Source organism: Stegodyphus dumicola, chromosome 7 (genome assembly GCF_044657685.1).
Source record: "Stegodyphus dumicola isolate Sdum_Otavi_A_Nest chromosome 7, ASM4465768v1".
Classification (NCBI taxonomy): domain Eukaryota; kingdom Metazoa; phylum Arthropoda; class Arachnida; order Araneae; family Eresidae; genus Stegodyphus; species Stegodyphus dumicola.
The window spans coordinates 124,909,191-124,937,164 of NC_140774.1; the positions used below are offsets into that span (position 1 = coordinate 124,909,191).

The 27,974-nt window shown below is 34.0% G+C and overlaps 1 protein-coding gene across 4 annotated transcripts in view; it reads right to left on the reverse strand.

Moving 5' to 3' along the window:
• The window catches only part of LOC118196772 (tyrosine-protein kinase transmembrane receptor Ror2-like), a 452,306-nt gene that overhangs the window by 11,263 nt on the left and 413,069 nt on the right, over positions 1 to 27,974 (reverse strand). For all 4 annotated transcript variants that reach the window (XM_085820794.1, XM_085820796.1, XM_085820795.1 and 1 more), the window contains 2 exons: positions 20,375 to 20,463; positions 13,929 to 14,082 (listed from right to left, as the gene is read on the reverse strand). In XM_085820794.1, the coding sequence (XP_085676920.1) occupies positions 13,929 to 14,082; positions 20,375 to 20,463 (243 nt within the window). The remainder of the gene's footprint in view (positions 1 to 13,928; positions 14,083 to 20,374; positions 20,464 to 27,974) is intronic.

A 27,974-nucleotide genomic window follows, 5' to 3' on the forward strand; every position in this document is an offset into this window, starting at 1 on the left:
ATTGGACGAAGTATATGATAAAAAGTGGAATCATTACATATGTGACTGTAAGTTATTGATTGATTAAATTACTGACTATTTCTTATTCAAAACACAGGCGCCTCCGTTGAGTATATAGTTATTTTCTATAAACATGTTAACTAGTACTGAAGCGAAATAAAATTATTTACAATCTATGACAGATTATCTGCTTTACCAGTTTCAAAGAAGAATTATTAAACACCCAAATAGAGCAATAGCAACAAATTAAGAGGAGTGCATTTTCAACTGAAAGCTTATTTTAATACTATCTCTTCCTTATCGAGTCCTTATGCCTATTTTCAGAATTTATTGAGGAGTTTTCAAAGTTGCAGAAATGGAAATAGAATCTGTTTGAGAGGCTCTATTGGCTACTATGCATTACTGTTTGACACGTATGCTGGCAAAGAAATGGAACTGAATAAGTTTCATATCAGATCCCGACATCAAGGCAAAATACGCAAAAATTTCCACTCATGAAGTTTTAGAGCGTACTACGAAAAATTCACAGGGTTTACACACATGTTTACAAATGATAGAAAAATAATCTAAACTTTTTTTGGGGGTCCAATGGCAGATTGTGAACAATTACAAATGTAACTCAGTCCATTAATCTATGCAAGGCCAGATGAGGTGGTCTCTTTATTATAGAGGCACTCAATAGGTGGACCACCATCGCCTTTCCTATGAAGGGACGGACAATTACAACCATGCCTTTTCCGGGATTCGAACCCAGGCCTTTCGACATCACAGTCAGCTACCCTGACCACTATATCATTTTTCCTATAGAAAATACTCCACAGAGGCCTCCCTCGGCATACGAAAACAGCTCAAGTTACGGTTCATTGTAATTATATATCCTAATACAATCTCTATAGATAAAAACAGTAGAATTCAAATTTCTGATTGACTTCTATCTATTACATGACCAGCAGCAGTATTTTAAAAGTGAAAATAACAAGACGATTAAATTTGCATTCTATATTAAAAAAAAGCTCCTCAAAGCTCAAAAAACATTTTTTGAAATAATCATAAATAACAGAAAGGATCGAAAGAAAAGTAATCTAGGATCAAACAACTCCTGGCGGCTGCTGAGAAAATTTCGATGATTTAACGCAAATTAAAAATGGTTCTTTTCACCAACAATGATTTTCTTCGAATGCAGATGCGAGAGTATGAAATCCAAAACCTGGCATTTTCGGAGCCAATCTCTTTTCTGGAAGATAATAAAAATGCAAATGGCGACAGCCCTGGAGCTCGTTGGCGAAGAACAAATCGAAAATATGCATAATGAAAGACAAATCGTCGTAGAAATGGGAGGTGAATTATTCCACAGTATAAGAATTCAGGAAAGTCTATGAAGATAAAAAAAAATAACCAGAATCTCGAGAATATTTAGTAAAAGAACCTTAGAATAATTTTTTTTTACGCGATTAGACTGAAAAATGGCGAGCAAAGCATTTCCTTCTATGAAGCCACACACGAAATTCAATAATTGCCGAAATACGACCAGATTGCGATCAAATAATACGAATATTTTTACATATCAAATTTGTTAGACAGAAATGAAACAAATGCCTCGGAATTTTAGAATTTTGATTGAAGAAATATGGTTTTAGCTGAAATAGTATTTCGTAAAAGCATTCTTAATGAGAAATTTAAAATTAGTTTAAAGTATTTTCTTCAGTTCTAGCACACAAATAAATTTGGAATGCAGAATACAATGCTAGTACGCATAAACATGAACCCTAGCGCTTTAAAAGAGCAATGCTCTAAAAAAATTGAACACTTTAAAAGAACTAATGTTATTTTTCATATTTCTGTTTTTCTACTAATTTCAAAACTCAATCAACAGAAGATCAAAAAAAATATGCAGTTAAGTCCAAATAATACTCATAAGGCATATGTTAACTTGGTACTATCCAAATCTTCTCCGAAAGCTGTTCAAATTATATATCGTTAGATTTTCTTGCTACGCATATGTCCAAATATCAAAACTAACTTTTGACGCTCACTATCAATAGCTAAAATTACAATGTAAGATCTCCCAAGTACGTAATATAATGTAAGAACAATGTAAAAACTCCCGAATTGTACGGAACTTTCATACACTTTTAATTTCATTCATGGACCTGCGACTGTCAAAACTAGAAAATGATAAAGCGACCAAAATCAGCGCCTTCTATGAATACTTCTAGAAACAATGTCTGTGCTGGCTAAAATGGTCGTGAATGGTCATGTTGGCAACCAGAGCGAAAGGAGTACCTTTCGTCGAATATATGCTAAAGTTTCTTAAGTATTATGGACATATTTTTAGACATTTTGCAATAAACATTAAAAGCTAAATTTTATTCATTGTATCTCTATGTAAAAAAGACAGAGGCTTGCATAAGATCTCCCAGGCCATGCAACATACAGGGGTTGTCCAAAATAATAGAAACGCTTTGTTTAAAAATGTTAACGTTTCTGTTATTCATTATAAAATAAACCATAAAAAATATTTTCGCATGATCGTTTTACATTCTCAAGATCATGTAAAAGTTGTAAATTTTAGTTCTGGTTTATAAAACTTAGTTCGTAATGAAGGAAAATAAGTGGCAATTCTAAAGATATCAAAATAGTTGATACCCGACTTCTTGGTGTATCTGTAACCTCAGCTGCAATATTTATTTGGCATAAAGCATCGAACGTCGAACAATAGAAGTAAGTAATGTTTTCTGATGAGTCAAAGTTTCCACTATTATGGATTTATGTAGGATAGCGACCATCAGAAGCTTAAGATCCAGAATCTGTTTCCTACAACATATTACGATGGTGGTTCAGTTTTATCGACACGTACTGTGACTAAATTCATGAAAGCATAATATTACTCATGACATAACATCGAATGTGAAACACAATTATGGGAGGAGAGCGAAATTTAGTGATAGAGGCAGAAAAATTTACAGTTTTTCGATACAAAGGAAAACAATTATGACAAAGATGATGGTAGAGCTTAAAATGTATCTACAGAGCTCAGTTTCGATACATACATACAGTATGAAAGGAAATGTATATAAGCATAAAGTTTCCAATATAGCTTTTCTATTTCAAAACCTTGTATTTACAAATAAGTGCAAAATGTTAGAAAGTGGTAGCAGGAACGTAAAGCATCGAATGCCAAGCAATAGAAGTAAGTACTGTTTCCTGATAAGTCAACTTTCCCATTATTCTCCATTTTACATGGGTTTATGTAGGATAACGACCAACAGAAGTTTATATCCAGACTCTGTTTCCTACAACATATTACGACAGTGGTTCAGTTCTGCTTCGGGCAATCATGGTTTGCAGGAAGTCCAATTATTACCCTATAGGGAAAAATAAATAATTGTGATTATGCGCTCTTGTTAATGCGACTGTATTCAATGGCGCAGTCGCTGTTTTGTACGCGAAATTTCATCTTTTATATTGATAATGACTTCATTCATCGAAGTCAGATTGTTCAGTCATGGTTTGAAGAATAGGAAATATACATCTTAACTCACCTACACACTCGCTATTTTAAATATCATTAAGTCATTGTGATCTTTGCTGGAAAAACCAGTGAGATCATTTTTATCTTCCCCAAAATCTGTTAAGAATTAAAAGCAGAAGAATGGTATAAAAGATCGATTACCACCTTTCAGAACTTATATGCTTCCACTAAAAGTTCTGGATGTAAGCATTCTCCACTGAAATCCTTTTCGGATGCTAAAGTTACTCTTATGCCATGTTAGGTACACAACTCTTTTTTTTTTTTTTTTTTTGTTTGTTTGTTTGTTTGTAGGTGTTTCTATTACTTTGGACAACCCGTGTGCACATCCATATCAATTTGCCGGCTGCATTTAAGCTCAACATACTGAAAAGACCTTATTTTGTACTAATCAAGATTTTTTATTTTAAGAAACTTTCCTTTCCCTTTCGATTTCAATTTCCTGCTAGAATGCAAATTTAAATGACGTGTATGCAAATCTAAATAAGTTCAGAAATAGTATTTAAGTAGTACAATTTAAGAGTTCGCGGTATAAGAGTTAGTTACAGTTTATGCCGCGTGTTTGCAAGCAGCTCTGTTGCTAATATTTTGTGATAGCCTCTGACTTTAATTTATATTGATATTCTAGACTCGGATTTGCTGTGTGCAGTCCATAAAGCGGATTTAGACTCAGTACGAGCCAGTCATGTAGTTAAAATTTAATTTATTCTAATTGTACATACTATTTTGTGTTAAACTTCTTAGCCACAAGTGGTGGTTAAATTGTGAGCATCGAACGAGTGCATAAATTAAAAGGTCGTTACAACTTTCGCCGGCAGTCATCTGTTCTCCCCCCCCCCGTCCAAGACACAGCGAGGATTCGCTACTTCGTCTTCAATAGAATCTACAATTTATACTCCCAAAACGAACGACACTCTACAAAACATAGATGATAACAAAACAGACTTAATATCGTAAAAGGTATTAAAATAACGTGAAACTATTTTATTCTTTTAAGTCTCATTTTCAAAGTTCATATTCTTAGGGTTTACTTATTTATGACCATTATTAATATCACTACTATTACGATTTTATTATTAATGTTTTCGTTCCTCCAAATAATGGTTTTTGCATTATTATGTGGCTCTTTTTCACTTCAAAATGCTCCTGACGATTCTCACGGTTTTTTGCTCTTTTCTTCATAGTCCTGTGCTTCATACTTACTTGCATAGCTTGAATACTTCTTCTGAGGCAGCAGTGTTACTTTCAAATTCCATCCACAAATTGGACAAACTGGTATTCTGCTGCTGGTTTATAAATGGAAAAATTATGGAAGTTAACCCATCCTTTGATAGGATTATTACGAAATTTTCGTTTTTTGATGCGGGATTTGCAGTCCTTTGCCTTTCAGTTAAAGCCCCACTACTGGCCAAGTGGTCAAGATTGCTGGATACTAGCATTTCGATTCAAGATTCAAATATAAGCGAAAGGACCGGCTACATGGCTAGTTTTCTTGGTTTTTCGCTTATGTAATGCGAATACGATCCAGCTGCCCATAAAAAATTCTCCAGAAAGGCACCATCTTCTTAGGCAGAGATAGCCTTCATGTGCTTTGCCATATTCAAATTACCTTCAATTAAAGAAACGGAAAGTTAATTGAAATGCATCATTGCCTTTATTTCTGAGTTTGGAACAATCTGATGCGCATTATGTTTTATTACCTGTTGCCCCTCGATTATAATACCGAGCTGCATTTTAAATTTTGACTGTTTCGTGCAGAGACTACAAATGACATCACTCTATATAAAACTGATCCAGTAAGGATTAAAAAATATTATAAACTCGTGATATGAGGATGTATTGAGTTTTAAAAAAATTTTACAAAACGCAAACTCTCACGCAACACTGCAGACCTTTACACATCAATAGATTTATAAAGTTTTTAATGAAATTTTCACAAATGCTCAATGTTACCTTCTCCGGATGCATGATAAATTGACAGCTGGACTCTTTCCATACCTTATGCAGCATGTTTATCGTCATATAGTGAACTGCAGTATAATACGTCTTCAGCTGATACAAAGTGTCTGGAAGAGGAAGTATGCACACAGAATCGCTGATGAATCCCCGCCATTCAGAAACCCAAAAACGCGGAATCGATATCCATGTAAAATCTGATTGTGGTTGTCCTTACAGATATAGTATTGATCGTCTTTATTGCACAAGGTGTGAAACGTTCTAAACAGATAATCTGATGATCGGGCGATGACAGCCAACGAATTTCTAATCGACAAATAAGTACTCGGCCCTTTTCACTTTTCTTGAGGGAAAAGCAAACTCTAGGTACCTTCATCCTTCTTTATTACTTTCAGTAAAAATGCTTCCTCTATTTCGTACCTTTGTTTTCTATGAATAACAACAATTATACACTTGAAAATGTAATCACATAAAACGAAAGCAAAGTTTTTCTAATGTTTCATTAAGATTCGGCAATGCCAATTAGAGAAGAATATTTCTCCATAGCAATTAAAAGTTGATTTATTTAATTGGTAAGGTATATTATTTTAATTAACCAATCATTATGATTTAAACCTTTACTGTGACTTCTTTCCGTATTCCTCACCGGAATTGTCAGGTTACTATTAATTACGAGTAAATTAAGTTTGTGTGTATTTAAGCTGAGGATTTTGAATGTTTATATTGAAGCTTCGAGCAGCCGTGTCTTGCTCTTATTTATTCTCGTCGGCTTTGCTTAAAATTATATTCCGACTTTAGCGTCTCGTTAACCGATGTTTTAAAATGTGTGCTTGTAAAATAAATGAGCCAATCTAAGTAATCTGTTTTAAGAGTAGTCGCAGACTACGTTATTTGCAGCGAATTTTAACTGTCTTATGTTCATTTAAATACCCACAAGTAATGGAAGTTTCGTCTGTAGCACAAGTTGTGCCAGTCCTGTTCAATTTAAGACTAAATAAAAAGTTATCTTAAATTTCTTTAGCATTTGGGATTCGCTTAAGACTAAGTGATAACTCGCTAGCAGTCCAGTAGGGTCTGTATGACTTAAGCTTCCAATTACAACAGAAACCTACAAATTTATAAATTACACAGTTTAACAAGAGAAGCCCACGACCTTCGTTCACCGATTTCGAAGAAACTTCACACTTCGGAAAGATCTTAAAAGGTGAATGTATTTGCAAACATATAGCACGCACCTCTCCGAAGTGAGAAAATCGAGTTAGTTGGTAACAGATACTTTCATTCAACAGTCTTACACTTAAGGAAAATTTTTAAATATGATTTTCATTTGAATATATAATTTTAAAGCTCATGTGCTGATATTGAGGAAAAAACAGCAACGTTCGCAAATAGCAGCTTAGCGTGTCTACATCAATGCAGTCCTGTTTTTAAATCGTTAAAAGCGAAACAGTTTTCTTTCCCTAAACAGTTTTATTGCACAAAAGACAGTCTATTCCAAGGGTTCTCAACCAAGAGGGGGGAATTTCATAGCTTCCGGACGGAAATTAGGTCTGCTTCTCTTATTTACCTGTTCAGTATTTAGATTTAGTTTCATTTTTATGAATACAAAAAACACTTTTTTTGAAGTCTTGGCATTTATTAACATTTTCTATACTTTTTTGGTTAATTTATAAAATACATTAAATCTAAATTTAAATAAATGTACATGTATTTTTCCAGTCTGGAATGGGCGGAGAAGTGGCGAAAGGGGTACATGGAGCTAAAAAAAGGTTAAGAACCCCTGGTCCATTCAGGCTATTTAACCAGATATATATTTTCAAGAGCAGTCATAAAAAAGGCGAGCAAAGAAATGCCGATACACATATTGAGAAGGGAACGGTTAAAAAGGGATATGAAATAAAACAAAAAAAAAAAAAAAAAAAAGGTTACATTAAAAGCTACAAAGGGAAAACGTTAACAAACAAAAAAAACTGAAATCTTTTTAGATTTTAACGGTCGCCCAAAATGGTTTGTTAAGGTTTTTTGCTCGCAGTCTAGTAGTCTTCTCTTGCACTCATTCTTGTTAACTTTTTTTTAAAGCCCAAAAGAGCGCCAGGCCCAATGCCTCAATGACATTTTTGCCATAAGGAGCATTTAAATCCATTATGTTCTGAAAGGGTCGGTGCAACTGCTTCGCATCTTTGAGCCATTTTTCCTTGTTCAGAAGTCTTTTGTTCAAAACATCGCATTTATGAATTGTTTACATTCCGTATCTTTATCTAATTAGACTGTTTTAAAAATTTGTGAAACTTTTTACAGAGAATAAAACAGAAACAAGTCACTTTAACAATTTTCTAGAAACTTTGTAATATTGATTAAAACTGTGGATGAAGGGGCTATTCAAAACTTTAAAATGTAAACACAGGAGTTTATGTTATATTTATTAATTTTTGATTGAAATGCAAGGGCTTCTTACTTCAGTTTCTTAGAAAAAAAAAAAAAAAAGCGATTTTCACGGATGTTGTGTTAAAAATGCATTACAAAAAAAATGCCTCACGTGTTAAAAATGCATTACAAAAAACTTGCAAAAAATTGTTACCAAATACTATGACGCAAAATTCTGCTCAAGGCGGAAATATTGGTGTTCCAAAATGACCAACCCCAATAAGACACTGAAAACAGAAAAGCCGCCCTGATGAGATAGCAGTAGAAAAGCTGACGGCCATTAGGTCCCGATTCTAATCTCGAAGAAAGGAACACGAAATGCATAGTGCCTTTGTAGCACAAAGGTATTAAAATATTGTAGAGTCGAAAGTTCTCTTGAAAGGCAGGCTACCAACCCCCCCCCCTGGTAGGTGAAGAGGAGATACAGTGGATGGACAAAAATATGGAAACACCTTGTGAAATGCATGTTTGAAAAGAAAGATTGATTTTAATGAAATATGTAGGTGGCGCTGGCGGTTTTGACTACTGATGCCACCTATACAACTTCGTAAATGTGCTAAACAGTTCAGTTGTTGTCGGAGTACTGTTATGTGAGGTTGTCATTGCATTATGTCAGAGTTAACAGACTTCGAACGTGGCCAAATTGTTGGAGCACGTATGGTAGGTGCTTCCGTAAGCAAGGTAGCCGAGGTGTTTAGTGTTTCAAGAGGTACTGTATCGAAGATTTATTCCGCATATTTGAAAAGCGGAAAAACATCATCTGCTAAACCACAGCGCGGACGAAAGTGTGTCCCGAGTGATCGTGACAGACGATCATTAAGGGCAATTGTGACGAAAAATAAGAAGACCACAGCTGCAAAAGTTACTGCTGAAATGAATGTTGTGTTACCGAACCCTGTGAGTACCAAAACAATTAGAAGGGAGCTTCATAAACAGGGAATTGCTGGCCGTGCTGCAGTTGAGAAGCCACTCATCAGTGATGCTAATGCCCGTAGCAGGAAAAGGTGGTGTTTAAGTCATAAAGCCTGGACTATAGAGCAGTGGAAGCGAGTAATATGGTCTGACGAGTCTTCTTTCACATTGTTTCCCACTTCTGGCCGAGTTTACGTCTGGAGAACGCCATCTCAAGCCTATAATACAGACTGCTTGTTGCCAAGAGTGAAACATGGCGGGGGTTCTGTTATGGTTTGGGCAGCCATATTGTGGTTCTCTGCTAGCCCCATGATAACTGTGTCAGGGCACATGACTGCCAAGACTTATGTGAGCATTTTGGTCGATCAAGTTCATCCCATGGTACAAACTTTGTTCCCCGATGGTGATGGTGTCTTCCAAGACGACAAAGCCCCTGTTCACACAGCTCACATTGTCCAGGACTGGTTTTCTGAGCACGAGGATGAGTTGTCCCATCTCCCCTGGCCACCACAGTCACCAGACCTGAATATTATCGAACCTTTGTGGTCTACATTGAAACGGAAAGTGCGTTCTCGTTATCCACCGCCAGCATCGTTATCTGAACTTGCCACCGTTTTGCAGGAAGAATGGTATAATATTCTCTTGGCAAACATACAGGAACTGTATTTATCCATTCCGAGAAGACTGCAAGCTGTTTTGGATACCAACGGGTTTCCTACACCATATTAAGCAAAGAAACATGTTTTTTTAAAGGTGTTTCCATATTTTTGTCCAACCCCTGTAGATCTTCGGATCCGTCCTTCGGGATATTCTTCGCGATATTGTATGAACATGGAGAAAAATCATATTGTTACATCTAAGGTGTCCAAAGCCTAAACCTACGACAGGTTGAAGCCTTATAGGTAAGAGGTGGAATGCCTGACATGGACCTCATCGTATCTTCTAAATGCGAATTCGGTTTTAAATCGGAATCTCATTACATTTTCCCTTATCTTCTTTTTTAACTGGAATTTCCTTTTAACTTTTGGTGTCGAAATTTCATTGATATTAATTACCTGTACCTTAACAGAAGAGGTTTTAGGAGCAGAAGTTAAGGTTTTAGGAGTTAACTTTATACATCTATTAAAATTTTATTAGTAGGGTTAAAATATGAATATTATGGTGGATCATTATACTGCGCAGATGTTCTTGTTTCTAAGGCTTAAACTTAGTGCACTGATCTGCTAAATAAAAATAAGTACGAGCGATTACATTGTTAATGAAATAGAAGAAACACAAGCATGTAGATTAAAATCAGAACGATTAAAACAATGACATTGAATGTCTTCCCTCGAACAATCCATTGATCACACTCTTATAGAAAGGTATAGTCTAATAAAGCGGCAATTTCTAAATGTACCGAATGATCATACTTTTGATGAAGCTGAAGGAACCTGCTTAGGATCAATAATTAAAGAATAAGAAGAATGCAGCCAACCTTTAGCGAACGCTTTTATATAAATAAAACACGAGCAACTCCACATAAATTTATTAAATCTGTGACATTATCGGTGGAAATAAAACCAGAAGTTAGGAAGTCGTCAGGCCCAAAAGGCATTTTCAGAGACTTATCAAATGCTTTTTTCATTACAATCAAATCGCAGATATTAAATATCGAAAAATTCCTTTCCAATTTAAAAAGTGGCCCATACCCAGAGGGCCCTATTAAGTTTCGAGAGTTATTGGAAAGAAAGAAAAAAAAAAGTCTTGTAAAGTTTTAAGGATTTTAAATTAAATCACTGCAGCAGATAGGAAATAATCTTTTTCAGCTCAATAAAAAGCAAACGAAACAGAAAACAACAATCCTAAAGTAAATATTTCAAGTCCAATTTCTATTCTCACAAATTACTTATTTTATTTTTATTTCATTACGTTTTATTTATTTATTTATTATTTTTAAAATTTTATTTTTTATTTTTATTTTTGTTATATACTCGACACGAAGAGAATGAAATTTTCTAGTAGCCAATGAAAAGTCGCTGCATTTCATTGGATATACCCAACAGCGTATGTCATCAACTATTCAGAATATCAAAATGTAAATACGTGATCAAATCTGAGATTACCTATACGACATAAATAAAAAGATTCCAAATCTCCGGAAATAGATATTTTAATAAAATACACGGAATTTATGGAAAAGAAGTAAACATCATGTGTTATCTCTTTTCGGAAAAGATATTTCTGATATTGTGATGATATTCTGATTCTGTGATGAATTTCTGCATACACAAGAAAATAAGAAAAATATTTTTGAAAGGGCTGTCGATCGTTTTGAATCTCAGAAGCATAAGTTATTCAACTCTCTGGTAAACCGGTTTCAAATATCGGCTATTCTGTCCACCCCCAAATGCCTGACACTTTACGGAAAGTATTCGTCGAGAAGAGAGGATCCATCGGTCACTTAGTAGCTTCATCACTGAGAATGTTGCCCAGGATGCATCACAAGTAGTAGACATATATTACACTCAGAAGGAGGGTGGAAGACACCATACACATGTATGGGTTACGCAGGAATCGGACTTACTAATTTCGTCTCGGACAAGCAATTGAATATCGTGTATATAATTCTAGTAAGTAACACATTAGTGATTTTCGTAATTAACGGAATCTAAGGCTATTACAGACTTTTGGACGCGAAACGCAGAAGAGACTAGCGAGAAACACGTTCTTCCCTGAACTAGTTTGAACAGCAAGTTTCTACACGCAATTTTGGGGGAAACGTTTTATTCAGCAATGTATTTCATGCAAGTGCTCGCAATGTTTTACGACACTGGCGAACAATATTGCTCTAGAAACTGTTTCCTTTGCGTCAACCAATTGGGGAAAAGTTTTGCTTCTACGAAGTATAGTAAACGTCTGTTCTATACTTCTGGAAGGAAAGCGTTTCTCGGAAAATTTTCTTATCGCGCTTCATATGTCTACCGATCTGATAAGACCATAAGTAGGGCATAAAATTTTGTCACCTTTTGAGAATTCTCGGAAAGTTGTTGGTTGTGGAAGAGGAGAGAGAGACCATAGCATACCATTCCCAGGTTATTCAATCTGTCAGAAGAAATTATAGACCTCGGAGTGGATTAGTTTATACGGATTATGACAAAGCACGCGATGGCTGTCTGCCTGAGAGAAGGGATTCCTTCTGGGGGGGAAGAGATTGTTTAGCTCTTATCCACATTAAACATGGAAAAAAAACATGAAACTTTGAACGAAGTCAATCCATTCGTCAGGATATGAACATGATCAAACTACCAATGTTCAGTTATTTTACTCGGTGGCCGCTGGTGGGTTTTATAGACACTGGAATTAAATATCAATAAAGAACAGAGTTTGCAACTGTTCAAGTGTTATGACGAGCGCTATGGAATTCACAAATATAAAAGTTTTAATTTCCTTATTTTAGCTTCAATCAATAATTTATTTTAGATAACACGTTATTTTATATTAATTCTTTTTTGCGCCTTCTATTTCTTTTGCCAATTCTCATGGCAATGTTAATTACCTTGAGCTTTAAATAGGCAGCGAAGTTATAACTTATGATAAGCACTGTGGTAATTTCCCAGTGTAGCGCATTAACCTGGGAATACAAGCTATCTACCAAACTCATCAATGGATTGGCTTTGTATCTATGAAAGAGTACGGCTGAAATCTCCATAATCTGGTGTCAAGTAATTTAGGTAAAATTTAGTTGTGTATTTTACCGCTTTAAATATCTCAGTTCTTCAAACCCCGCAAGTGCGACGGTTATTATTATTAATTTTTAATAGTAAATTATAAAAAATAGTCTAATAAAGCTTTTAATTAATACTTCTTGTCTATGTTACTGAAGTTTGAATTACACTTCTGTTTAGTTTTGAAGATGTAGTTCAAACAAAAAGGATCAAACGAGTGCAATAAATAGCTAATCAGTTTTAATATTACAAATCTACTAATGCCCTTTTCTGAGTAGCTAGATTTAGCGATTTTCTGTTTTTGTGCGGAAGTTTTGTATAAAAGAAAGTGTTTAGCGTCAAGATAATCTGAATTTAGAAGTCGCGCCGTATGCTCTGGGAGTTCCGTATTTAGTGAATGCTCCCTACCAAAACACCGTGATTTAACACCTGTGTTGTGAATCGGGCCTTTGAAGCCGCTGTTATGTTAACTGCACATACATAACACTCAATTAGTTCGCGATTCAACGCAATCATGGAAGAGTACATTTCAAATAATCACTCTATGTTATAGTAGTGATTGCGTATACAGTTTAATCACTATATAGCAACTATGCACAGTAAATTGCGTTTATATATGACGTTACATAATTTCACTTCGTATTATACGATTTCCACTTATTTAAAGTTCAAATTACCTTAAATTCTCTTTGCTCCACGCTTAAAATGCTATGAAATACTAGAAGAAAATATTCTTCAGCACTTTACAACGTTTTGTTAAGTGATTTATTATTTTCAATAAAATAACAACGTACTAATAAAATCTTAGCAGTTTTTTCTTCAGGTGGAAAATTTAATATGCTACTTTTTAGTTTCCTTGAACTTTAGAAATATCTGGAATTCAATGAAGTTCAAACAGAAAAACTTTATACGTTCGTCTATAAAATCCAGTTTCTGGAATGTTAATTAAACTGCCTGTATGCTAGTACATCTATCTACATACCTAATGATAACATTTAGGTACATTACACAACATCTCAACAGATTTTTATACAGACTTTTGTTTTGAGGCATAATGAATTCTGGATCCGAAATATTATTACAAATGTTCTTGTGCACAGGAGTAAATATACCGACAGATTTTAGGATAATAAAATGAACATCAATAATTTGATATTATTAAAAAAAAACAGAGTTTCATATTCATGAGATAGTATTAACGCAAATTAGAATATACGCAAACATAACTTTCTTACAAATACTTGTAAATATTTGCAATAAATCTTTTTCCTGAAGTTAATATTTAAAAAGAAACGTTTATCAAGACGTTTACCAACCATAATTCTTCAATTTCAAATATGCCATAAAGGTCAACTCTTTATGCCTGATCAGGACCGATCTCCAATGTTTGAAATACTTACCACAGAGTGGTATATCGCAATGCTGCCATCGAACTCGAGGGTCCATGGTATAGCACCAAGGCACGGGTTCTTCCCCTCCAGCATTTCTGCAGTAATTCTCTGAATTCAAAACTTCAGGAAAGACCTTAGGAGGTCGGTTGTGGTGGTGAGGTTCCTGAAAAAGATGTCAGAAAGTATTTCATTGAGTTTAAGACAAATTATTATCAGAAAGGTAGGTATATTCTTGTTAAAGCGGTCACTGCGTCAACCTCTGGCGGTATTTGAAATTTGCAAATTATAACTAACAATTTTGGGGATTAAGTAGGACAGCCACTTTAACAAGGAAGTGCCACAAGATAATACCGAACACCGTAATGATTATTGGAAAAGAAGGAATTACTTCATGAGAAGAATATTTTAACATTGCAAGGTATTTTCTTCCCTACAGAATGCTTTCTTGGTGTAAATAGAGAGCCCGAGCCATCGAAAGTTCCAGAATTCCAAGTCCCAGCGAGGGTCTACACATTTTTCACGTCTCCTGCTCCAAAATAAAATGCCTAAAGGTTTTTGCATTTCAAATGAAAATGCTCAAGGAGAGTTAAGAAAGAGTTCAAAATTAGGAATAATAAATACATGTTACCCATTTTCAGATTTCAGATTCTTCTCAGTTACTAAAGCTAGATAGAAAACAATAAAAAAATCTGTTTGTATAATAGAAAGTAATTATTAATATTTCAAATTAGGTGACGAAAAACAGCTGAGGATAGTTTTCTAATTCAATATTTAAAAGGAATCAACAAGCTGCATTAAAATTTTCTGATGTTCTCTAGATGTAGTATATATAAGCAAAGCACAATCTTTAGTTTTAAGGATGTCTACAGAAAAGCACTCTGCTTGAAGCGAAACAAAAGAGTAATTCTTTTAAAACAAATACATGATAAATGAAATTTTATGTAACGTTTTAATGAAACAATTATTTCATATAATTTATACATACACAATTATATTTCAATATATTTTAATATTTCGCCAACACTGTACATGCTTTACAAAATACACGCACACAATAAAAACAGTAACATTTCTCAACAAATTTCATTTACCTTTAATGAAAAACATCGTTCACTGAGGAAAGAACATAAAAAAAATTGAAAGCTATTAGAAAGTTAACCTTTTGTGCACAAGATAAAGAAACTAAAAATTAAGATCTGAAGTAGTTTTTGAGCAAAATGCTTTTGCATTTCACACGGCTTTTAAGTTTCTACAACAACACTTTTAGTTAAAAAATGAGGGATTGGCAAGAGTTGATACTTTTTTAGATAATTTATTTACTTACCTAATTTATTTACTTATTTATTTTTTGTTTGGTTGAGATTTTGAGGATGCCTTCGCTTTTCTATCAATAATCCTACTTTGCTTTGCTCATTCAGATGTGGATTTAAAGTTTAAAATTAATTATTAAAAATTAGACACTTACGTTAATATGTTCATTAAATACGTTACGCTACGTTAATAATATGTTCATTAAATGCTCAGATATCGGATATATGCCCTAGGAAATTTCAAAGGAACTTTATAAACAGGAATTTAATCATACTAGCTGCATGCGGACCATAAACCAAGAGTTAGACACTCCTGATATAAAAATTCAACAAAAGGGGAGGGACCTTAAAACTTCATATTAAGAATGCGACATCATATCCTTACTCGATGAAATATTTTGTAGGATAAAATTCGCATTTTCCTAAAGAATGACGTGGTTTACATTTTGACAAAGAAACTAGATCCAGCATTAGAGTCGTCAAACACAATTACGAGTACTAATTGCCTTGTCTGACTCGAACAACAAAATTAACATTCACAAAATAACACAAAAATGAATTAGTCTTAATAACACCAAAAACGCGACATCGTATCACGAACTTGCTAGCTAGAAAGAATAAATCAAGACTTTCAAATGCTCTAACATAGCATACTGCTTTCAAGTAAAATCTTAATGTGAGATATAGTGCCTTTCTCACCTCGCAAAGGAAGATGTCTGACAAGCAGTTTGATTTCAGCGAACGAAAAAACTGAAGGAAAGAATAAATACATAAAAATAAATAAATTAGTTTTCATATAAACTGCTTCTCACAGATAACACAGCTGTCAGCTGCAATCCAAAAACTGATTTTCTTAAGCGCAAGTTCATTCCATCAGACTTGCTGGCAGCTGACAGAATACTAAATGACGCACATCGCCAAGAAAAGGAGCGAGATTCTAAATGAACTCGATTACTATCTTCACATTTACCCAGAAAAGAGATTAAAGCTTCTTGAGAGTTTCATCTCGAAAAGAAGCATTACTGGATATGAAATGCTGCAACATTTCGTTCTTCGCTGCCTCAAATATATACTACTTTCTATTCTTATCTGTAGAAGCTGACCAGTCTAGATAGATAATGCCAAGAACATAAGGATAATAAACGATACCCTGCGCTTCAGGGGAAGATGAAAGATGCGCCAGTCTATCATCCATCATGTATAATGCTCACAATCCAATAAAAAATGTTCCACGAAATGTTTTATGGAATGCATCAGCTATTGTTTTAAGATCAATTCTCTTTTAGCAATATATTAGGACTAATTTTGGCGTAGAATTATTCTAAAGCATTCGTTGCTAGATTCGGAAAATTTTCGTGAAGGATATCCTAATCAAGAGATTCCAGTATAAGATGCTGTATAGTTAATCGGAGGCTGGTAGGAGCAGTTTAGAAATGAATCTGTAAAGGAAGAATTTAAGATATAATAATTTTATTCGTGTGACGCCTTTCAGTACGAATATACAAAATTTTATTATCTATGAAGAAAGTTCCAATTAATAATTCGTTCTTTATTGTACTTAAAATCTTTTAGATCAAATGGGAGAAGAGAGTAAGTTCGTAGAGTTTTTAGCACAAGAACCCATAAGGAATGTGTAAAATTTTGTCTGCACATAGCCTTTGACCTAAATATAGGGCAGTAACGAATTACTGTATTTCCTCGGGTATTTCCTCCCTAGCGTTTTAGGGCCAAGTTCTGAAAACTTTAAAAAATATTCGCATGATTTCCTCCGTCCTCTACTGTACTTCCCCTCTGAGGGCTAGTTTTATTGGTAAATTTTATTCCCTTGATTATTTTATTCAGTGCATTGAATTTGTATTTACATTTTTCTATTAGCATTTCATCCCTTTTATTTTCCCTTGCATTATTATTTGTAAAGTTTTTTGTAGAGATTCTTCGTTTACCCGCGTGTGCCAGATGTTCTCCCATTTAAAAAAAACAATCCAAATATGCGATTTCCTCTTACTTCTATTATTTACGTTCCAGCTCATAGTAGCCTTATCTACTGCTACTGTGTTCGATCTTTCGAAATCAGGGTCTTTTATCCATCCCCTTTTCCTTCCTTCCTTCATGCGATGTCCTTCTTAGGAACTGCAGTCAAGACTCATTCATATGAGGTGTCCCAGGGGCTCACAAGTTAACTGACGGGAATACGTAGCTCCAATTACCATCAGATATTGGTTCAATATCAGTCAAATATTGTAATGTTAATACTACTGTGTATTCATATTGGATTGTCGTTTCTTTAAAAAAAAGTGGTATTGTGATTACTCGCAGTTTATTCATGACCACTTTTCGTTTGTTATGATCTTACCACAACCACGTCCTTCGGACATTAAATTACTGGCATAATTTTCCCCTGCGTGTATTTACGGATGATAAAACTAATCATAAAAGGGAGGAATAAGCGAGGATATATAGTACATTCATTACAATTTACTTTAAATATTATTATAACCAAGTAGATAATACAGATTACATCCTAATAGCCGAAATATATTTGCAGTTTTTAAAGGTTTAATAGGCAAATTATACATTTCTACGCTGTTAATTCTATACCATGCTGTACTGCTGTTTAAAATACTTTCGCGATACTTTGCAAAACAGTAGTTTATAATCGCAATATTTTGATAGAGTTCTATTTCTTTCAAATACGTTTCTCTTTTTTACACTATTTTTATACAATATTTTTATCGACAATTTTTTTAAGGTTTTCATAGGACACATAAAATTTGGGTTTCAAAATTTAAAACTTATATTCTTTTCTTTTGCAATTTGATTCCTGCTCGAATATCACGAAAAATATGTGCAGTATAACTCCATGGAATATTTTTCCTTTTTTACATTACAATATTTTTTTCTAATATTTCCCTTTTTGCATTTATGACGTTAAAGATTTTATAAACTATTTCATGACCATTCAAAGTTTCGGTACATTTCATCACTAAAGGAATACCGTTGTTAACGATTATGACTGCACATCATTAAAATAATGCATTCCCGCTTTTATAATTTGAGATCGATAAAGCCTTCTTTCTACACATGCATGCCACAGAGCCATTATAAGGAAAGTTCGTAATTACAACATTACTAAGGAAAGAAATTTTATTGATTCGAAGATGTATATCATTATTGAAAACTAGTCCCTCCTTTTCACAACCACCGGCAATACAATAAAGGGCATATGCATAATCCATCCAAATATAATTTCTTTGTCATTCATATACTTAAGCTAAAATTGTTTACTATAAATTTACTGTCACATATAGTTGCGATTAAAACTCTATTAACATGAGTCCAACTAAAATAATTAAACGAATCATCAAGAGACAAGCAGATCTTCACCACGTCCAGAAATAGAGCTGTAATGGATCCTCAATATAAGTTATTTACAAAAGGTAATGTCAAGCTGACTGACTATTTGGGGGGGGGAGGGTTAAATTAAGCTAACTGATCAGAATATCAGTATCGGGAGCAGCCCGACCCACCTAACCAAACAAGTTGGTCTCATGGTCATAACAGGGCTTGATCAAAAGGATATAAATGATAAGAGTTTATGCTGACAATGAAAATTGATAATAATATCTCGGGCTATGTTCTTGCAACATTATACGCTGTTAACTAAAAAGGTTTCAAAAGACTGGACGTTTCTAGCCGAGAAAATTTTCAGTTGATGTTAAAATCTTAAGAGTTGATTTTGTATTATGGGGGGGGGGGAAGTTCGCTGGTTGATGAATATTGAGTCAGCATTGTACATCAGTTTTTCTTTTTAATAATATTTTGTTGGCATGCCTTTAACAGCTTTTGATTTATTTTATATTTTATACAGGATCAGACAGCGTAGGATTTGATTTATACCATTACTGTTCAAGAATATACTGAAACAGTATAAATAAATTCAAGCTAGGTGACGGGCCAAAAATAGAGAATATTTTCTTATTTTATAGATGTTAAATTGTTTTAGGCTAAAAGATTTTAACGTTTATAAAATAAGGTAAACAGGATATATAACATTTTAAGAATTTATTTAATGAGGTATATAATCTTATTTATATAATATATAAGTAAGATTTTATTTAGAACATTTTATTTACGCAGGCATAATTAAAATTAAACATCGCTTTGCATTCTGATATACTACATTTCATTTTATATTGTTGTCACAGAACACGATCATAAATTTCATATTCTATTCGAGCGTTTTCAAAGCTTTTTATCCTAACGAAATCCTTAAAATAATATTCAAATATTCAAGTCTAAGGAAACTCGGATTTCCATAAAAATTCAACTGCATTTCATTTTCTCTAATAAGTTTAAAAGGAAAACGATCTATATTTTTAATTGCTGATTTTAGAAAAAAATCACTTTTTTTAAGTTTATAGGTAATACGAAATACTGAAATCAAATTGTTAGACGTAGGGTTTTCTTGCATAAAAAGCATTTCATTATTTTTCGTTCATAATGTTCTATTTTAGACTTCTACAATCTCATCAATCTTAGTTCTACAATCTCACTTTGGGCTTTCTGCAAGGTAGCAACAAAAGTTTTGTCACTTCAAGCCTCTACTTTCTTCCTGCGGATATTCAGAGTAAAAACTTCTAAAACCATTTTCATTTCAGCCTTTCTTTCTATTTTCTCCTTTCACTATACTTGATGGGGAGACTTGGGGACATAGATATTTAACAAAAATACAAAAAACGAAGTTGGGAGAAATGAAAAAATGTGTTCGACTGCATTTTATTATTTCATAATAAAATGTTCATGTTTATTGTATCATCTGTCAGCGATAGTGATATTAATGTTACTTCTAAACAGCGTACGAAGCTTAAAGGATGGAGCATCATTGTGATATCACGTCATACATATATATATACTCGTATTTTTAATCAAGTCCCGTTGCGTTTCCACTTTAGTGTGAGCCCAGAATAGAAACACTGAAATTAGAAACACCTTCCTACCTATCCCAGATTGAGAGGCTGAAAAGGAATTATGCTAAAAAAAAGCCCTCATGTGGTAAAGCCTGAGGTGGGACATAACTGTGAGCCCTATTACTCAGTAATTAACTAAATCCTTTAATGAGAATAATACAGATCAGGGGGAACTTACCTGTACATCCCATCTCTGACAGGGAATTCCAGATTTTGTCACATTGACAGTGCCTTGGTAGAAACGACCCTTTCCACGAATGCACTCAGCTGTAATAGAACAAATTTAATGCGTTATCATTTTTACATCTGGGAAAGGTATAAAATATTTGGGATTAGACCAATAAAAAGACAGCCTTTCATTCAAAGCAAGCGATTAACTTGATATGAACTTTATTTTCCAAAATATGAGGGAAAATCTGTATATAGGATACGAATTACTACGGGATAACAAGAAATATGGTGTGAGCAGGTTGTAACATAATCATACTTCGTACTCAGTAAGCAAAGTTATTAATCACTAAGACTGTGTCAGACCAGTAAGAAAATGGCTACCATGTAGGAGAAATACCGAATCGCAGAGTTTTATTCCATTAACGAAAAATTCCAGATACCTCATATAACGGGCAAAACCAAGAACTGTCTTACTGAATTCGGGTGACATCTTTTTCCAATCTCCGTGCAGACTCAATCTAATACCAAGTGACTTTCATTTGTTTGGTTCCATCAGAACTGGCCCTAGCGGTACTTGTTCCATAGACACTGCGAACATTTAAACAAGAAACCCGAATATTCAGATCCAGCAAGTACTGGAACCGTCATACATCGATGGGATAGAAGTCTCAGTATAAGTTGAGGGTTATATTAAAAAAAGAAACAAAGCTGGTTGCAAAATAAGTATTACAAGTAGGCTTATTGCTACAGCCATTTATAATTTACTTATTAACTACTACGTACATATATGAATAAAAATGTTAGTCTGAGAAACTATTTCAAAGGAACTAGACTTTCACTGCTAAGCACATATTAATAAAAGTGCATGCAATATAAAAATTTTAGTGTACGCCTTCAAAAACTGCGTAACTTGTTCGTTTTATACGGAAGTATAAAATATATTAAGTCATTATGTTTCTAAGACAAAGAATAAACCCAGTTTAACCCTCCACATACAGATAAGCTTAATACGTACTTCTGAAAATTTTACGTAAAAAATGCATTTGGAGTAGTTTCCAGACATGTAAACTGCATTTCTGTTCAGAAGACACCGTTTTCATTTTATACATAATCGTAAATGAGAAGAAGCATAAAAACCAATGTAATACGCACCCACTCAAGTAAAACTGAGCATAGTGCTAAGGAAAAAAAAAACTGTAACATAACGCTGTACAACACAATTTAACATATTTTTTCCTTCTTACTTCTTACTGTGGCTTTAATATTGAACGTTACAATACCGAGGTATTACAAATTAACTATCACCGTATTTTTAAATATATTTCACAGTAACTGAAAAGAAACTCATCAAATTTTCTTCACACACTGAAAATATTCTTTCGTGCTGGGTTGGTGACATGACAAACATTCAAGGGTAACTGAGTTCGATCCATACCTTTCACAGTATTACCCAGACCAGCATTAATGCACTCCGCGAGTTTTACAAGTGTTGTTATTGATGACGGCATGTATATAAACACAGTTAATATATCCCCAAAAAGAGTCACATAGCAGCTGCAGACTAGAGCATACACGATGCAAAACTAGCAAACGTATGTGATCTCAGCTGCCGTTTGGATGTACGCTAAACAGGGCAAAGGAATACAAGCAAAAATGTTTCCAATTCTGGTTAATATTTAAAATTCTAATTTCTCTTAACAGTCAATATTTCACGAATTTATTTTCTAGTTGTTTCTCGTTCACGTATCCGTCAAAAGATGGCGCCAAAGGCTTTGTTTTCTATTGTGTAACTAGAACGTTCCCGGAATTTTTGTCTGTTGTTCCCGCGTAGGCACATGTTCGTTGTCATTTTCATTCCCGCGACCGAACAGGAAAATTCTTACTATAAGTCTTATAGATTTACTCACACGTTACATAGATTCTTGCTATTCACTATTAGCTCCCTCAACATTTGTTCTTCAGCGTTCATACCCTTTAATTCTCGCTCTCTGTTCTAAAATTCATAATAACTTCTCTGGCTTGCGTCATTTCTAGAACATTCCATCTTGCATGGCCTGTGAACTGCTGATGAGGTAACTCTGAGAACTAAAATCTTTCTAACCTAAACCAAAACTAACCTTTTTCCCAATAGACTGCCATATAGCTTGTAGCTCTGTTACCGCTTGGACGTTATTTCATTTCACTGTGCTTTGACGTGCTGCTTACTACGCAGTTACTTAAAATGTGATACTGAATATAAAACTGTGGCCTGCATGTTAAGATCATGATCTATGCGTGATGAAAAATATTTTTTCGGTAATAAGTACGTGTCCCGCAATAAAGATAATGTTAAGAAGGTCTACCAATCTCTCCTTCGAGTGTCTTTCTAATTATGCAGCAGTCTCTCGAAAGCTATTCTAAATACAGGGCATTTGTAGTGTGTGCGAGAAACCTGGTGTGTCTATGATTCCATTCAAATATAAATTATAACTTACGTAATACTTTACGGAATACAATATTTTGAAATCGTAGGAATCACTTACAGTATTTGTTGCATTGTTTTTTAAATCCGGTAACCGAAGTTTTACATTAAATAATAATTGAGTAGCACGCTTTTTCCTGTTAAAAAAAATTGCAATTTCACGTGTATAAGTCATGTTTAATTAGTGTAACGCATTTGAGAATAAAATTCTAGTCGAGTTTCTTTGATATTTACATTTGACTTCTTTACTTTTACCTTAGTATTTTGCATTTCATTTTTTAGAGCCCAGCAAATAGCCAATTAGCATTTTGGTGTTCCATTTCCTTAATAACTTGTTTTCACCGCACCTACCAGAAAGATGCTCAATGCTCGTCAGTACATAATGAGATTTTGAATAAAACTCCATCGATTTCACGGACGATCCAGACATAGGTCCCTCTACTTCAGGAGCAAAATCTACGCCAACCTAAGACTGCTTTTTTACTTCCTTGTACGAAGTAAAGGAATTATTTTAATCGCGAAAAATTCCGGGTGCCATATTTCAAAGAAAATACACATTTTGACAGCTATCGAATGCAATTTCACGATGTTTTTACGCGACATCTGCACGTAAGGACAGTTTTTTTTTTTTTTTTTCTTATTACGTGCTCCGCCCTTAAGCACTACACGGAAAGGGAGGGATGCCCCGTGGAGGTCTTTTTAAGGGAAACTGGCTCGTATCCACGTTACACGTGGGGAAAACCACGAAAACGCCCATGCAGCCAGCCCTTCGCCGGGACGCGGAACTCCGGATCAAACTACCAGTGTTCATCGGCTTTAACCGCTCGGCCACTGGTGGGCGTAAGGACAGAATAAAGGACTCTTTTTCCCAAAACGAATTGTAATGAAGTCAGAAGAGATTTTTTCATAGCGTCTGTACGTACGTAGGTATTTATCTCGCATAACTCATAAACGAGTAGCCTCAGAACGTTGAAATTTTGTATATAGGATTGCTATAACATGCAATTGTGCACCGCACAATGAAAATGATTTTTGCTTTGAAAATTTGAAAATATTGCTTTGAAAATTTTTGCTTTGAAAATGATTGAATTATGTTGGGCTTATATTCCGGTTAAGGCTTTTATGCCTTCAGTTAATTTGCATGCAATAGGTGTAGAATTATCAATAATTTAAAAGCTGTTTAAGTGCGGTAAGTCTACTTTTTCTTTTATTATAGCATCCATATTTGTCATTTGAAACTTGGCTTAGTGAATTAATTCTTTCTGCCCTTTCACTGTCTTTTTGCCGAGTGGGATCAAAAGGAAAATTTTAGTTTCGTGCACCGAAAAATCTGCATTCTTGCCTCCAGGCCGAATTGCCTGTTTTTGCGTAAAAACTGTAATTGTAAAGGCTGTTCTTTTTAATTGCTTTACTACATGTACATATATGTACATGTTTACATGTACTGTTCATGAAAGAAAAGATTTTTCTCCAGGAATCAAGCTTGTATTTATATTAGGCTCATATATATATATATTAAACCAAGAATCGTGAAAATATGCATCCAGTCGGGTGAGAAACCAGGATTCAGTTTCAAGGCATTTAGACGTTAGTCGCTGGAAAGAAGGGAAAAAAAAAAAAAAAAACTCAGTGGCGTAACAGCCCTAATGGGCAAGGCCTGCAGCGCCCGAAATTCTGCTTTGTTGATCGTGAGCCCCGGGGTGCGTAAGATATGCCCTGAACAAGTGGTCAGCTTGGTCGCAGGACCCCCAGTGTTTAGTCCCCCAGCGAACTTGGTACTCATTTTATCGACCCAAGTGACAGAAATCAAGGGATAAAAGGCTGAGTCGACCTTGACCAGCCCGGGAATTTAATCCCGGACCTGTGGTGCTGCTGCGCGATGCGCTGGCTACTGCGCTACCGGGCCTCTAGTCACTGGTGAACCACAGCTACAAAATGCTAAAAGATAGTTGAAAAAATATGAACAGATCCTGAAGAACTAAGCTACATTTATAAATTACATCTTGGACAACTCTATTTGATCAAGATGCATATCTTCATCAATGAAACGTGTTTTCAGACCAAATTAAAAGTCATATATATAAATCGCAGACAAGGATTCACGGCATTTCTTCTTGAAAGTTATTGAACAAACAAGTCCCAGCTAGCCCACCAAAAACGTGTTTTTCGACCAATAATATCTGCGACATCTCAGATTTTTCGAATCATTTACCCTAACAGCTGAAGGACAAAGGCTGGCTGGTTATCTGAAAACGGTAAACCACACAAGGCTAAGTAAGGGAAGGGATGCGTTCTTGAAGGACTCTCCAAGGGAAATTTGCACGCTGCCGAGTTACATGCGGGTAAAACGGTAAACACCAATTGCGCAGTCAGCCTATTTGCCTGGATTCAACGTCGGGACGAATTACCAATATTCAGCACTCGGCCACTGTCAAGGCTGTGGAGGACAGAGATAACAGAATGTAAAATTAAGTGAAAAGAAATCACAGCCTGAGTTTACAGTTTGTGATTGCCTTTTACTTAGATCAGCTGAGAACCTAACTTCTTTTTGCAATGTTTTTGAATCTCAGGAACATTAGTTTACCTCGAATTCAATGAGGCATTAAAATCGATCCGGGGAAAATATCTATGTTATACAATGGATTTTTACTGTATACATGCTTTAAAAATCTGTCAGCAACATTTTAGATTCAGGAACTCAGAACTGCTTTATTAATGTTATTATATACAACAGTTTGTTTTATTTATAAAATCTACATTTTATTAATACGTTACATATAGTTTCAACTCTTCAGACTACATCTCTTGAAAATAATTTATTATCTCGACTTAACAAATTTGAATAGCATAAAGCAGTGGTGCTTAAACCAGAAATGCAGATTTTTGTGAAAAGATATGTATAAAGCATATGTTTGATCTCAGATTGGTAAACGGAAATTATAACAAAAAGAAAATCAGAAAGGATTCAGATTTTAACGTGGCACTAGAGGATTTGCAAAAGTTTTTTTATGCTTTTGCTGAGCTCGCTGTTTACCTACCTGCTCTTGGACTCAAGCATGCTAATAAAACTCTTTTTTTTTTTTGTCTTTTTACTTTCATTATTAAACATTACTTTCTTCGTAATATAAAATAAAGGAGGCTAAAAATTCAACAGAAATTTTAAAAGAATTCTCGATAGTGTGTTGAATACTGCCATATATTTTCCTATTTTTTCCCCCAGTCTTTTTTCAGTTCATCATATAAATTTTCAGTTTTCTTAACAAGATGATCTACACAATTTTTACGACTTTTTAAATTTATTATTAAATGTCTCTTTTTTTATACTTACGCCACATAAGATTCAACAGCAAAATTAGAAAATATTTAAAAACAGCATATCTTTAGAATTTCCGATACAGTATTAAATCTTGCCATACGTTCATTTTATACTCTTCATATTATTTCTTTTGTAAACAGTACATGGCGGTAAAATTCGGTTGCAACAAAATGTTGAAAACTGGTTCGAACATAAAAGTGAAGATTGAGATTAATAGCAACTCTAGCGCTAAACAGATAGGCTTCAGACATATAATCAAGGACTGATTTCGTATGCAAAATTAAGAACGTCTAAACTTTAGACGTAAGAGAAACGAAATGAACAAAAATGCTGCCATTTTAAAATAATTCATATATTAATAAACATACGAATAATCTATATATATTATATAAAATATCAATTTACCTGTATCTTTGTTGTCTAATTAAATAAAACATTTCCGATTTTCAGTAAGGGGAAAAAACTTGGCAGGGGACTGAAAGTTAGTGAGACAAGGAAATAAAAAAAAGTGTTGAAATATATATAGCTCCTGCCCCCTTAAAAACAGGCATTTACAAAAATTACAAATAAACAAATATTAATAAAAAATTACTTAGCAGTTCCAGTATTTAATCATAAATATTCAATTTATACTAAGCAAGAAATCTCATAAAAAATGCTTGCTTATAAAATTCAGTACCTGTACAGTCCAAAGTAATTTCTCAGCAATGCCCCGAGATACGATATAATTAAACTGAATAAATAAAGGTAGCGGAAAGGAAGAACGAAAGAACTAAATTAAAGAAATAGGACCTTACATTTACGTGCAACAAAACCTTGGGGAAGTGGCGAAGAAGCAGATTTACTTTTTGGCTTTTTAAAAGAAAATGGATGAACCAGAATAATCAGACCAGGAAATAGAAATTTCGTAACTACTAGCTAAAGAGCGAAAAATGAAGATCTAGTTTATTAAAAAAAAAAGATTAGGCAAAATATACGTAAGAAATAAAAAATTACCACTTTACCAAAAATAACGTTACATAAAGATTGAATTCGGATGCCAGTTTTCCATTCCTGTCTCTGAAAATAAGGGATATTAAAAAGAATTGGTTTAAGCGAAAATATTCACATCTTCTAATTCACTTACTATTTAAAAAAAAAAAAAAAAAAAGATTTTCAGAAGATTTATCAAATAGTGCTGAAATTTTCTGCAAAACACGTAAAAAGTCCCCCCCCCTCTTCGTAATATTATATTTCATAAAGTTGTGTAGGTATAAAGTTCTGAAATATCTAAATGAACCCTATCTTACACAACACATTAACAGCGTTAAATTCTAAAAAAATGCACTGATCTCATGCTTTTGAAAATTTTGATTTATTTCTTAAAGAAAAAAAAAAGGATATATATAGTGCATACATCATTTACTCTTTACGTACTTTAACATTTGAGCATTATTTAACTTTTAACTGTAACGTTATACTGAGAAAATTAAATTTCAATTACAAAAACTATCCTCTGGAGTTGCCTCATTACGAAAATAAATGCATATAAGGAAGAAATTAATTAGTTGCTAGTGGATGAATACTGATTAGCGTTCCTCACTTCTGCAAACGCGTTTATACGAAATGATAATATTCTGATTTTAATTCTTCACTTATGAAAGACAAGGAGGGACGAAAACTGTACACATTTTGCACGCCTTAAAGCATTTATACATTATTTATTTTACATTTCAAAACCAATTACAATATTTCTTGATTTCTCCCTTTTTTAACATTTTATAACCCTGTATGCTTTAACGTAACTTATTAAGATACTTTTATTTTGAAGTATTATTTTTTTAGCTCATC